The sequence below is a fragment of the Mesoplodon mirus genome (genome assembly GCF_964341445.2).
Source record: "Mesoplodon mirus genome assembly, chromosome: 5".
In the NCBI taxonomy this organism is placed as follows: domain Eukaryota; kingdom Metazoa; phylum Chordata; class Mammalia; order Artiodactyla; family Ziphiidae; genus Mesoplodon; species Mesoplodon mirus.
In genome coordinates, this window is record NC_138980.1 from 48,571,591 (window position 1) to 48,586,634 (window position 15,044).

At 44.0% G+C, this 15,044-nt stretch overlaps 1 protein-coding gene across 1 annotated transcript; it reads right to left on the bottom strand.

Annotated features, from left to right (window-relative positions):
* Nucleotides 1–842: 842 nt before the first annotated feature.
* On the bottom strand, nt 843–14,521 carry LSM11 (LSM11, U7 small nuclear RNA associated; the record flags this gene model as incomplete). The annotated part of the gene is made up of 4 exons (XM_082622247.1): nt 843–6,115; nt 6,801–6,884; nt 8,699–8,838; nt 14,095–14,521. The coding sequence occupies 4 exons, from the start codon at nt 14,519–14,521 to the stop codon at nt 5,705–5,707; spliced, it is 1,062 nt and encodes a 353-aa protein (XP_082478373.1). The 3' UTR covers nt 843–5,704.
* Nucleotides 14,522–15,044: the final 523 nt, after the last annotated feature.

The window sequence follows — 15,044 nt, forward strand, 5'->3', positions numbered from 1 at the left end:
TTTTATATGTCAAGCTAGCAGACTCTTCTGACTTTATTTTGACCGATGAGGACATTTTCATTTATCACAAGCCTTTGAGATATAAAACAAACAAGCAAGGGCCAGAACTGGAGCACGTGGGTCTTGCCTCCCTTTCCTCCACCGTGGTGGTTAGAAACTTCCTGATGTCAGCTGCGCCCAACTTAATGTATTCTTTGAAAGTAGGGAATTGGGTCTTGACAATTAACTTGAGGTTTCCCCCTCTAAGAATCAACGTCATTTTTGTTTCTCCACCTTACTCAGGTGACTCAGTGCTAGAAGCACACAGAGGAGATCAAGTAATCAATGTGGCAAATCTCTGCAGATCAACTTCCTGTACATGCACAGAGGAGCTGGTGGCAAATTCAGATATTCCTGGAAGTGTATGAGGATCAACGAGTCAGACGTGGTAAAATCCTCCGAGGTGAGCAGAGTCAATGGTGATCTCAGCAGGTTGTGAAGAGAGTGGATTAATGCCAGTGAGCTATTAGGTAGAATAAATTCACAGAGCAATTACCGCTGCTTGGGGCTTAGAGGAGATAATTCACAACGTGGGCCAATTTCCTTTTCTAAGCGTGAACTTCAAATAAACTTGGAACAACAAAGCAACCTCAAGGATAGTGATCTAGGTATGTGAGCTCTGGTAAAGAGAAGGCACAAGGTTACAACAATGAGACTGCAGAAAGCCTGAGATGTTTCAGCTTTCTAGATCAGTGTCTTCCCTTGGTAACAGACTCCCCTGCCTCCTTCTCTGCACCCACCCCTCTCCAATCAGCAGACACAAAGCAGCCAGTATATTGTATTAATCATATTTATTACAGTTTCCAGACTCCCATATGACAAATACCTAAAGCAGAAGAACACTGCAAGCTGACGTTACTAGCAGCAACCCACCTAAACCCTTCCTGGGAGGAAGGGTTTAGGTGAATTTAACAATGAGGAGTAATTTCAAGACAAGAATAAAAGTCATGTTTTTTCTTTTAGCAGCTGGTATATGAACAGTGAAACTATAAATACATAGAGTCATCCAGGTTTAGCCTTGTCTAAAAAACATTAATAAGTCACGGTGCAGAGGGGTATCCCCAGGGTTGCCAAACAGAAGGCTAATGCCTTTAGATGTCAGTATGAAATAAGCAAATCACTTTTCAAGACATCGCTTACTATCTGCTTTGCTGTCAGGACAACAGAAAAAGAACTGGACAGCTGCCCTAGAACTTAGCTCACACATAATTCAGCCAGATAATCATTGTTTCAATATACCCCTAAATTTTTTTAAAACACTTTCCCCGCCCCCCGACCGACAGCTCTAAAAACATAACATCAGACATAACATCAGACATTTGCTTGGAAGGACTAAAAATCAAAATCAATTGCAGTGTATTGGGAATAGCTTTTACGGCTTTCCTGAAGGACAGTTCCTATCTCTTCAGAGAATGTTTTTAAAGAAGCACTAACTCTGGTAGCTTATCAAACTACTCTTTATTCTAAATAGATAAGACCAACTGAAGGTCTCAGGTGTACTCTTCCACACACACACCCCCAACCCCCACCAGATCTCCAAACCATCCAAAGCCATTTCTTTACAGAGACCTTTCGTTTTTATTAGAGGAGTGCAAGAGAACTTACAAACATTTGAAAAATACTCGAAACACTGACAGTAAAGGAGGCCCAACCCTTCCTCAGAGCCCAGAAAACTGTGACAGGAACCCCAAAGGCTTATCTTAAATCCATCAACTCAATTTGCCAGAAAGTCATGACAGACCACTCACCTTTGCCACACAGGCCTAGATGGGATTTTCTTTCTTTACAATCACTAAGAAAAGCCTTCTGGGAGTTATTGCCCACAAGAACACAGGCTGATGAACAGAAGCTACTGAAAAGGGGTCGACTGCATTCTATATCTGGCACAGGAAAAGGAAAATGAAAACATCTGGAAACCGTTACATGTATACCATGATACTCTTAGGTGAATCTTTACCTTCCCTCAGCAACCATTTCATTCAGAAAAAATACACAACGGCTTAGAAAGCTTTGGGGCAGCACCAGTGACAGCTAGCTGTCTTTGAATAATTTTAATTTTTTCCTAAAGGCAAAATTAAGAGAAATTTAAAGACGTAATTTACAGAACAGATTCTATTTCATGGTTTTGCCCATGTCAGCTGCTATGGAAACAGTACAAACAGAAATACAAATATCCACTCTACATCAGGTTCGGTTTCCATTTTTTCCCAAGGGATAGAAGCAGTACACCTAGGTTTCTGTAAGGCTTCTGAGGATGAGGGGCAGCTCGTAGCTCATGGCCTGACAACCTCTAGAAGCACTCCTGGACTATCTCACCACGAGGATAGGTAAAGCCCTTCTTCATTCGCTAACGACTCGAGCAAGGATTCCTATGCACCTAGACTTTAATGCTAATGGTTTCTAGGCTTTCTGCCTTGACATGCGCCATGCACGGAGAGCAAGGAACCAACTAGTCCAAGGCCACCTGCCTTAGACACTGATAACTCCAGCTAACCATCGCACCAACGGCCCACCTGTCATAAATGGTCTCTGAGAGGAAGCAGAAATACTTCCCAAATACTAGCACAAACAACCTAAAGTACAGTCTCTCCTAGTGGTGAAGCAGTAGAACCATCTCTGTGTACAAAGAATGGCTCATGAAATCGTTCTGGGGGTGCAGCCACACCTTCCATTTCTCGATCCCTTGTTACTTCCTAACAAAGCTGGATACTCCTGAGAAGACCTCAACGAAGTGTACAGGTCTGCCCTGTGAACTGCCCTGAAAACACACCGCCGTGTCTAGAGGTTACTTTGAAGAATCAAAGTTCAATGTTCAAAAATAAGTACTAGTCTCTCAAGCCCAATCCCTAGAGAATACCAGAAGCCAGTTTTGCTGTATTTTGGCTGCTTAGGACCCCCTCGACGAGCTGATGGGGGGCCTCCAGAAATCTACCATTCTGGCTGTTACTTTCCCCTTTTCTTTTCTTGCCTTCTGAGGAAGACTTCAGCTATTTCCATAGCAACTTATTTAAATGTCCTAGATGATCACATTTTTGAGCAGCATATACATTTTCAGGACATATTTTCCATTCCTTTTGAACAATCTCTCCAATAATAAAGAAAAAGCAATGATTTAAAAAGTTTACTTCTCTAAAAATATGGTTATCATGCTTTGTACACAACAGCATATTTACTAGATAATACTCACTCCAGAGTCACTGTCCAAACCAAACAAATAAATGGGTGTATATGGGCACATAAGATAGACGACACATAGTTTTAAAATAATTTTCAGATCCAGAATTGGTAAGTTGGGCAGAAAAGCAGTAAATCAATCCTTATATGGATACATGAAAATTAAATGCAAACTAGGAAACGAGCATGTGTTTAAAATAAATCAGGTTAGATTTAATCAGGCACTACAATGAATGGAAATTGATTATACTCCTTTTGATTCCAAATTTCCACTTTATTGGGAAAATCTAGTAACCATTACAGCTTCTAGCTGAGGGACAAGAGGACAGACAGATGGCGACTGCCAAACAGGGAGGACTGGTAAAGAGGTAGAGGCAGGGGTGCCTGATGATTAAACAAGACAACTACTAATTGGGGAACTGAGATTTTAGACATACGGTTTAGAAGAGATTTAGACTGGCAGATTCCAAAGATAATTGTTCACGAGCGTTTGTAACCTAGAACTTCTCTAAATGTTTAGTGCACCTAATCTGGCTCTAAAGAGTCTATTTTAAATGCATTTTGAAACAAAATCAAATAAACAAAACAAAACAACTTCCACAGATGCCCCTTTGGGGATGCGTTGTTTTTAGGTGCGCATCCTTCCTCCGGTGCTGTCATATAAACCCCTCAGAAAGTGCAGTGGAATTCCCTCTCATCGTGACCAGAAGAGGGTGGGGGCTGGGATGTGGGGGGGCAGCAAGGAAATGCCCCTCTTCCTTTACTGAAGATACTCTTCTGAGCACTTCCATTGTCCCTTAGGAGGAAGGAACGGAACATGGAAAACAGTTCCTGAAGATATCACTGCTTTTTGATGATAACAAGATCGTAACTGTGACACCTATGGAGATTACTCTCTGATATTATATAGCACCTACCTTGCTCATGAAACACTGAACTTTTACCAAGCTAATGAAACAGGGTGAGTAAAAATCACTCACGGCACTTACACGTGTTAAAAGACTTTAGAATGCCTTCCCCAAATTCTTTTACTCAGTGCCCCTGTGAGGTAGGTGTCTGGTGGGAAAAAACTGAGGCACAGAGGGGTTAGTCTGCTCTCCTCTCACTACATGATGAGCCAGAGTCCCAGCTCCTTGAACTTGATTCACCAGCTTCTCAGAAGGCTTATTTAAGTAACACAACAAATACAGCAGAGGAAGTTTTTCTTTTCAAACGTTTTAACTAGTTAGTTATTTATCATTCTCACTTTGAACCTAAGTTATCTAAAATAAAACCAAATAATGTATAAACTAACAAAACAAAAGGTCAACATTGCCTAACAGTCTGTGTCAAGATATAGCCTATTTTGCACTGGTGATTGGAAAAGCAAATGGTTCAAGTAGAAGTAGTAGCAGGTGGTCTAGTGTTCCTGTTACTCAAGCCGGGCTGAGTAAAGTGTCCCTTACAGACACCACCGCTGTACTTTGTGAGAACCTCTTTGGCCTGACACAAGGGAATAAAACTCCACCCCTGTTTCATGGAAACCATCCTAAAAGATACTCTAGACAGGGGCCAGCCCTGCCTGGAAAGAGTACTCTCAGCCACATGATGAGTGTGTATTATTGAGTCCACGCAGAACTCTTTAAAGCCAGACATGACGGTCACAGTCTCCTGACATAAAGCTCATAGGACAGGTCACACTATATACAGAGGGGCAATACACAGGGTACATGCACTAGCACCATGCCACAGAAGTGAAAGAGAAGGATAACAGCATCTTAGAGTCCCATCTGGTACACCATCTGCAGAAGCTATCTCTGGCAAGAGGAAGACCAACAACGAGGTCCCATATTTCTTTCCATAAAGTGGAGAGGTATAAAAACACAGCATTCATTGCTTGATGCTTTGAGCGTACCACCTACCCAAATTTCACTCGTACATAAATTGGTGGGCTTCTTACATCTTATAGATATTAAAAGATAACAAATTACATTTCTTGATCAAGAGAGAATGGTGTAGAGCAAAATTCAAAGGTCAGTTACAAGATGTGGGTTCAGGGCTCAGGGTGATTTATACTGCTACTCTTAGAAACAAATTTATGAGTACTCAGGGCACTAGCTTTTAGAAATAAGATCATTCTTTTTGAGGTGGTTTTTTCCTTCACCGTGCTACAGTGTCTGTGGAGTGAATTCAATTCATACCATGCTCCCTGATTCAAATCTAGTATTTGGTTTGAGTGTCTGAAGTAGACCACGATACCAAGTAAGATGCATGTACCTCTGTACAGCTTTTGCCTTGATATTAATGCAAACACCCACCCACCCTCTCAAGGCCTGTTTCCCCTTCAGGGACCTCATCTCCCAGAGGGCCCGAGCCTGGCTCTATGCTCTGCACATGCCAGACCAGAGGGAATCATTCCAACTCATAGCTTCACTGGGATACTAGGATATAGCATAGCAGCGATTCATGCATTTTATTTCTAAAAACCAAAGCTCAAGTGAGGCCGAGCTGGTCACTGTGCAAGATGAACCAGCAGGACATTCTCGCCTCGAATGAAAATCTGATTTATGTGTCGAGTGAATACCTGCTGGTAATCCACTTTGGGCTTTCGCTTTTTCTTACGGGGCTGGCCCCTGGAAAGGGTGGTGGCCCTGGAAAAGGTACCTCCCGCACTCGACCCTTCTGTCTGTGTAGTCCTCCCTGACAGCTCTGACCTGGACTCCTCCCTTGCCGATGCCTGCAGGGAGGAAGGGACGGAGCGGGAACGCTTGCGTGAACCCCGGTCAGTGTCTCCTCGTCCCCACACTGAAGCCATCTTCCAGGTGGATGTCTGGGAGCATCTGGACAGAGTGGAGTCTTCAACTGCAGACTTGGAATCTGTTTCCTTCTTGGAGGAATCCTGCAGTTTTAGTCGATCAAAGAGCTATAAGGAAAGCAATGACAAGTATTAGCCTTCCCTTTAGCTTACAACATCCCTCTTTCAATATGTAGAAGACAGACTAGATTCCTTTATCATGCTCTGTGGACTGCTTGCTTTGCAATTTTTAAAAAGTTAGTGGGCTTCCCTGGTGGCGCAGTGGTTGACAGTCTGCCTGCCAATGCAAGGGACACGGGCTCGTGCCCCGGTCCGGGAGGATCTCACATGCCGTGGAGCGGCTAGGCCCGTGAGCCATGGCCGCTGAGCCTGCACGTCCAGAGCCTGTGCTCCGCAACGGGAGAGGCCACAACAGTGAGAGGCCCGCGTACCGCAAAAAAAAAAAAAAAAAAAAAAAGTTAGCAACGAATTTTCTATTTCTAGCCATAATTCAGATAAATCAATAAATATGTCAAGAGAAAAGGCACCCGCTTTTTCTATGGTATAAAACTGAAAGACTTTTAAACCTTATGAGGTAACTTGTTGTTCAAACAATATGCAAGTAAGAAGCAGAGACTCATTTTTCATTCGCTGGATGCATGGGAAGAGACTAATGAAGACCGTGGTCCAGGCATACCTGGTTGATAGCAGTAGGGCTTTTCCACTTGGAAACCCTGGTCCCTGGGCTCAGTGATCTTAATTCCTAAGCTTGAAAGCATGTTGGGTACTCAGAAAGTCAGGGGAAACTGCCTACCCTAGTGAGAGTCAATGAAGAATCCCGTTCATATGCTTTGCCTAGAACAGGTTTTCGGTAGGTCTCATCCACATCAGTAAGTGCCTAGAGAAAAACAGACCAAAGGGGGGAAAATAAGGTAGCATTCAAATATTATTTTTAAATCTTTCAGGAAAAAATTTAAAAGGCAGAATAACATCTAATTATAGCAGAACTAACCTTAACAGGTGACTCAGCTCTTGGGCAGAAACAAATGGTAATACATGGCACCCTCTGAATAGGAATTCCAAACGGCTATGACCATGTAAGATGGGTTTCCCCTATGGTAAGGTGCCTTTACCAACGCAGGGTAGAGGTTCATAAATTTCAGGGAGCATGAATATCTAGGAAGTTTATTAAAATATAAATCTAAGGCTATCCTCCTAGAGATTCTTCATCCTGGGATGAAGAGCCTAGGAACTTTCTATTTTAACCAAAAACCCCATGATTCTGATGCAGGACAGCCTCAGACCACATGTTAAGAAACACTACTGCTGCTTTTCCCTTTTCAGTCTGTATGTCTTATGACAGGAATTAATAGAGATTAACCAGGGTAACACATAGAATTGCTGGTGAATTCTTGCTGTGGAGAGATCAACTTCACAGGACAGCTATTAGGATCAAATCAGATCAGGTATGAGAAATTACTTTGAAAAGTGTGAATCACCCTACAAATATAAGCTGACAGTATTACGATTACCACCACTGTTATCAAATATATTCTTTTCAATCTTTTCCTTCAAAGGTAAAATTATAATAAAATATTTTCCCTACACTTTAGAGATGAGAAAACTGAGGCTCAGAGAAATTACTTGGCCTAGAGTCACACAGCTACCAAATGGTGAAGCTAGGATTCAAATCCAGGTGTTCTGATTCCACACAGCTTAAAACATGGTCTCCGAAGCCAGAAAGGATAAAGTCATGGTCCTTTCACTTACTAACAGTGTGATCTGGGACCAATCTTCTAAAATCGCTAGCCTCAATTTCTTCATTTGTGAAATAAAACAGTGATAGACCTACAACTCATTCATTGGGATATTATATATAAAGCCCTTAGTACAGTATCTGGCACATAGCAAGTGCTTAGTAAGTATTAGCAACTATTATTATTATCAAAGTTATTTTAACTGCCTCATATTATAGTTGTGCTATAATATATCCCTTCTCTCCTACAAATGTTTAGTAAATAGACAGTAAGCCTCTAGAAGACTGAGGGCACGTGGTACACTCCTTCACAAGGAAACACTATGCAAAGTGTCTGGCTTATTAATATGTCTGCTTCCCCTCTATCCACATCTGTCTTTCCGAAAGCTGTAAAGTAAAAGTTCCTCTCTGAAATTTCTGTACCTAGCACTGTGCCCAGCCAAAGTGGGAAGACAGCAAATATTTTTAAATGAATGAAAAATAGTTGGTAGGAAATCAACATAAGATTACTAAAAGATGAAATAAGTAATTATTCCGTAAGGCTAGATTTCTCAACCCTGGCACTAATCACATTTTGGATCAGATAATTCTTTGTTGTTGGGCGGCGGGGGGCGGGGGGGGTGCGTTTTGTGTACTGTTGGATGTGCAGCAGCAGCAGCCCTGGCCTCTACCCACTTATATGCCAGTAGTACCCCATCCCACAGTCGTGACAATCAGAACAAATGACATTGCCAAATGTCTCTGGGAAGGAGGAATGGGCAAAATCACCCCAAGTGAAAGCCTCTGTCTTTGGGAAAGGCAATAAAAAGAACGTTTTTGTTGTTGCCCAAGAGAGTGCAAAGATTCTAGCTCCTCTGAGAAGTTATTCTGGGGGTTTTGCTGAATAAGGTCCTTGAGATATATGAAAAATTTAATCCCTAGAAGGTTCTCCAGCCCCTTGAGAAAGGTTTAATTACCATATTCCAGAACTTGTCAAATGCAACAAGGAAGCCCGTACAGACGCCCCGAAGTCCCTTGAAAGTGCGGATGTGAACATTCACCTTCACCCCCTCCCGGATACAACGATGGAGTTCACCCAGAGGGCTGCCTTCATGCACTGAAACAAGAAGAGAAGTCAGCACAGCATGAACACCTGCTCTCATTCCTAGAATTAACAACCAAGACCACCCAACCATCTCCAGCAACACAAGGCAACACGGTGTAGTGTCAACCACACCACAGGAGCAGGAAGGCCCAGTGGGCAAAATGGCTAGTGTAGGCAACACACACTGAATCGAAACAAGATTCCCTGGAACGTGGATAAACGAGCTGTATGGCTACCATCCAAATGTTTCACTACCTCTCTACCCTATTTCTATGATGTCACTGATTCTAAGAGGCACCATGATTTTAAAACTATTTTGGGCAAAAAAGAAATACTACATTAAATGTGCTCATCAGCAGCTAGATTCTTCTCGGTTCTATGCCCTGTTAAGACAACCTTTTTCAGGATAAATCTCATGAACCACATATCCAGCTTGAGCCTTCCAAAGAACAAAAACCCTCATCATAGGTTTAAAGGAAATGAACCATGTAACTCATTTGCCCTGAAACACATGCAATCGTCTAAGAAATAATGGCCTTTTGGCCTCCCCAGTCTGAGCTACTTCGTGCACGAGCTCCCTGGGGTCACTAGTGTTTCAGTGTATATCATCTTTACACTAGGAGGAAGAGGCCTGGTTGTATTCCAAGCCTTGCTGGTGTAAAGGCACCTGCTGAGCATCTGACTCTTATGACATTGCTGATAAGCATCATATAAAAAGAGCAGTATGACAACTCATGGGAGGAATGCTGGGATTATAAACTGCAGATTTTACTATGATGGACCCTTTTTTTCCGAGCTTGGGAGCAAGGTTGAATTTTATTTTTATTATTTCATGTTAACTTAGCCTTCAAAATATGCTGGCTATACTACATAAAACCTCCCTAAAGAAAACTGCGCGAGCACACGCGTGCACACACACACTCTCTCTCTCTCACAGTCACATTCACAGTCACACATACACAGTCTCATTCTTCCCCCCAAGTTTGCAAGGCACAATTCTTTGGAAGTTATTGTCATTGATAGTAAACAAACCAAAAACCTCTGTTTTGTTTCTAGTGGCATAAAAGAGAACAAAAGTCTTGCACTTCAACTTGGATAACTAAGGTGGTTACTCTTAACCTCCTTACCCCTCACTCATGGATTGGCTTATAAATGATGGCAGTGATAAGTTAACACAAGAAGATATGCTTGGATTAAGTGACTTAGCACCCTCAGATTGAGGGTTCAGCAAGAAGGCACAGTTGGAGGCAGAGTGACAGAAACAGTGGCCTTGGAAAGGAACATGAGAACGTTGGTCTGATCTTCATCACCTATCCCTCCTCTAGCCATCTTTTAAAATTCTTTGAACCCTTGACATATAAGGATGTATGTACATATATCTGGATATGTGTTATAGACAGTGTCAAATCAAGCATTGTAAACAACTTTTAGGTCATTATAACTAGTTGTGTGAACTTGGCGAACAACTTTTCCTCTATAAGCCCCAATTTCCTCATTCATAAAATGAGGTTAGACTAGTTAACTTCTAGAGTCATGTAAGGAATAAGCCTTTAGAGCTCAAGTTCTTAGAAACTGATCACAATGCCTGGATTACTCCGTTTACCTATACACATTCACTCCCCTTTCTCACCATACACGTATATGTTCCACAAAGGGTGGAAAGACCACTCTTTTTCTAACTTGAAGGAAAATAGGGGCATCACTTCTCCCCATGCACCCCCAAATCAGAGAGAAAGGACAGGCATGTATCTTAACAACTGTCTCTTAGTCTAATTAAATGGCAAACTCAGGTTTTCCACCCTCACATCTGTACTTTCCTTTTGATTTTTTTTTCTCCCGAAGATGTAATAAGGTGTAATTCCAGGGAGTATTCCTCTCCTTATGTGGTCAAAACTACAACACTAGCACCAGCTATCGGAGCAAAACACCAAGATAAACATGAACTTCACGTTCTGAATCAGAAGGCACAGCCGGAATCTCTGTGCAGCAGTGTTTGTGACAAACTCCAAACGGCTATGAGCCAGGCTTCTAGATATATATAGAGATAGATACACACACACACACACACACACACATATACACATACACATATGCCTTATCTTTGAAAAAGTTATTCTTCCAAATCCCGCTCTCCATTGCCATTACTCTTGGGCCACACCCTTACAAATCCAGGTCATTTTTAACCCCACTCTTATTTTTCCCTCCTTGTAGCCAATACTAAGTCCAAACAATAGATTCTCAATAACTAAGACCTGCCCTTTCTTTTCTCTTTCCACAACCAACAATACAGTCCAGAGCCCACCACATGATTGGTTCACTTCAAGAGTCTCCTAGCTCCCCTCCTTCACATCAGCAACAGCATCATCATCACTGTCACCAACATTACCACCAATGACTGAGCCCTCAGTATGGGCCAGACCCTATGGTAAGTTTAACTTTATACACATTATTTAATCCTCACAACTCAAACAGGTTTAAATTTGCTCAAAGTTACTTACCTAGTAAACAGCTGAACCAACAGTCAATACTGGCAGGCTATATGCATTCTGACCTGGGGCTTTTAATTATGACAGTCTAAAACTAATAATAACCACCACAACAATCTACACCAATAAAAACAGTGACATTTAATACTCACTGAGAATTCCCCTACATGCTAGGCAACATTACAATGGTAAACCTTTATATGTGTTAACTGATTTAAACTTCACAACTGGATTCTATTATGGTCCTCACTTCACTTATGAGGAAACTGAGGCCCCAAAGAGTTTAAGTAACTTGCTTAAAGTAAAACAGTTGGGAAGTGGGGGAGCAAGTATTCAAACCTAGGCAGTCAAGCCCCTGAGCCTGTGCTCTAGTCTACCTCCCCAAACACATTTTACTACTAGAAACTCAGCAATTAGAAACATTTGCCCTACAAAGCCTTTTGCTTAAGAATATACACCATGGTTCCCACTCTCTCTCATAACAAAGTCAAAGGAAAACTCTTTGACTGGTCTTCAAAACATTCTGGCTACCAATCCCTTTCTGGACCCAAATTCAGTTCTCATTGATCTGGACACAAACCACATATGCAGCACCTTCGACCCACCAAAAAAAAAAAAAAAAAAAAGCAAGCAAGGAAACATTAGAATGTACTCTTGCTCTCCTGAGACTAGCATAATGGTTAAGCATATAGCCCCTGGACTGGGACAACCCAGGATGAGGGGCAAACTGACTAGTTTCGTGATGCTGGGCAGGAAGTTGAACTCCATGAGTGTCAGTTTCCTCATCTATAAAAGTGTATCCAAGGGTAAAATGAGATGCAATGCATCTAAAGGGCTTAACACTGTGTATAGCACCTACTGGCTCAATAACAGTAGCTATAATTAACAACAATAAAGTTATCACCTGACTTACAAAGGGGCAGGAGGAAACTTTTTGGTGCGGATTTGCTCTGTATCTTGATTGTGGTGGTGATTTCACGACCATACACTTGTCAAAACTCACTTTAAAAGAGTGAATTTTGCTATGTGTAAATTATACCTCAATAGTCTGATTTTTAAATAATTGCTATTATCTTCAACCATGCCCTTCCTTAACTTCAAGACCTAAAGCTGACCTCATACACGAACTATTTCTTGAAAAAATCTAATCCTCACCCATGCTTCTGTACTTTTTTTGCTTTCTGAATGAAGGTCATCAACTCTTTGTGCTATCTACTCATCTTTACCATGTACACCCAAGTGTTTCCAGTGGTGGGATTAAAATTTTCAGTGCTGAGGACACATTCTGAGACTTTGATTCCAGGCATATATTTATCATGGGAAGTCAATAAAGTTGGCTTTCACACACTTGCATACCAATAATACAGCAAAGTGCTCCACAGATAAAGGCAAAACCACCCACCACATAGAAATATTTCTTTTCTCTTGAAAAATCTTGGAAGCAAAGCAATGATTGGCAAAATGGAAATAAATGTTACAATCTGAGACTTGGAGTGCATTTCAAAGATCTGATAGTGGCAAAAAAGTATGGGCAAAATAAGGTGCCCCAAACTGCTCTTAATTTAGGAACATGCATAATCTATCTTTGTGCCACTGCTGGTCAAGCAAACTGGAGTAAACCCTAGCTTATGCAGGGATGCTCCGGCATAGTAAATCATCCGACAAAGGCACCCCTAACAGCACTCAGCTTTTCAGGATGTTTCTCTCTTAACAAACACATTTCTAGAAATGAGACAAAATATTCCTTTGCTTAGCACAACCCTCCATTCCAAAGGCAGTGATTCAATAATGCCAAGATTTAGCTATCAGGATACAGATGCTCTGAATGGCTAAGTAGGTCATTGTGTTCATGGGGCAGATGTCAGAACTGCTTGCCAGATGACAAAGATATAACCCTGGGCTGTTTTTATTCCATTTATACAAGACCTAACACACATTAGCAACTTCTGCTGTTTACAGCTTTACTCTAAGGATCTATTAGGAGGCTGCAAGAAATTCCCTTGTGCCATTTACACCTTCAGAACATAAAATAACCTGTGCATATGGTAGTATGAGCCTGACACAGTCCTGCACTCACCCTGGCAGAGTGGCTGTAAAATAGTGTCTGTGCTTTACTGGCATTTTGTGCCTGCTGCATTCCAGGACTTGTGATTTGCTAATGTGAACATATGTATATCAACACCCTGCAGCCCTTCTCCTGATTACAGCACTGAGAACGAGCTGTCACTTAATGTGCAGGGGTTGTGGGATTATGTCTCCTATGCTACCTGAACAGATCTCCTCACACTGCATCCCAACATCCCCAAATCTCAATGACCAAGCACTCTCCCTCCCCTAATATTGGCTGTGCCCTCCCCCCCGCACCGTGCGTGGTCCCAAGACCTCAACACCTCTGCAAACCCTCCCTGTGATGTCCCGTTTCCAGGCCCACCACCTCTCCAGACCCCCCATCACTCCTGCAGATCCTTTCTGCAGGCTCCTCATCACCTCTGTAGGCTGTTCCGTGGACCCCATCACCTTTATGCACGTTATCCAAGCAGACACTCCCCACGGCTATTTATTACCTCCACAGCCTTACCACTCTTCCCCCGCAGCTCAGGCAAACCCTTCTTCACTCCTCAAGCTGATCCTCCCCACGGTCGCTGATTATCTCTTCAACCTTCACCAAGACCCTCCCCCATACACGTAGACCCGCGCCAAGCCGCTATCACCCCGCAAACGCCTCCAGGGCCGCTGCCTTCTCGACAGCTGGCCCGGCCCCAGCCCCGCCCGCCGGACTCACAGGGCATTCTCGTGAGCACGTTGCGCGGCGCCTTCCTGCTCCGACCCGGACCCCGCCGCCGCGCCCCGGCGGCCCCGTCCCCTTCCTCCTTGGCCACCATGAGGCGGCGGAGGCGCTGGATGCGCTCGGGGTCCGGGGCGGGGATGTCCGGGCGGCGGCGGGTCCTGCCCAAGGGCCCGGCGGCGGCGGTGGCCGCGCCCCGCGCCCGTCCGCGCCCGCCGCCCCGGCACCCGGTCCTGAGGAAGCTCTCGTACTCGGCCAGGTTGTTGAAGCAGGGCGCGTTGGGGTAGGGGATGGGAGGCAGGCGAGGCGCGTACAGGGCCAGCAGTGGGTCGAAGCTGTCAGAGCTGACATCCAACCGCGGGCTGGGCGGGCGCGCAGGGCTGCCGGCGCGAGCCGACCTCGCCCCCCTCTCCCGCTCCTCCATGTTTGAAAGGCCCGCAAGCCGAGGCCGATGGGAAGGAGAGGGGGGCCGCCAGAGGGCGGCACTGCGCAGCCGCGACGCGGGTCTCACTGCGCCGGCCTGGCCGCCAGGGGCAGCATCTGCCCGCGCTCTGCGTCTCCGGGGGTGTGGCGAGCGGCTGCGACCCGCCCGGTCCTCGCAGCGCATCAGCGTTCGGGGAAGAGGTTAATTTGCTCTAACGCAGTGTTTCCCCCATCTATATCATTATCATTTTGGGTGTTTCCTAGTGGTGCGGATTCCCTGGGGGTGGAGCCCGGGCCCGGCATCTTAACAAGCTCCCCAGGTGTTTCTCTGCTCTCTGGAACTGCGCTCTACTAGCTTGCGCTGGCGGGAAGCAGTGGGAAAGAGGGCAAAGAATGCCCTAGTTTGCTCTCATGCTGGGTACCACTGGGGTTTAGCCTAGGTGGCCTCCAACTATTTAGCTTCTCTGGCTCTTTACATTCTCATCTGAGATATAGAAGTGGTTGCCTACCTCACAGAATTGTCC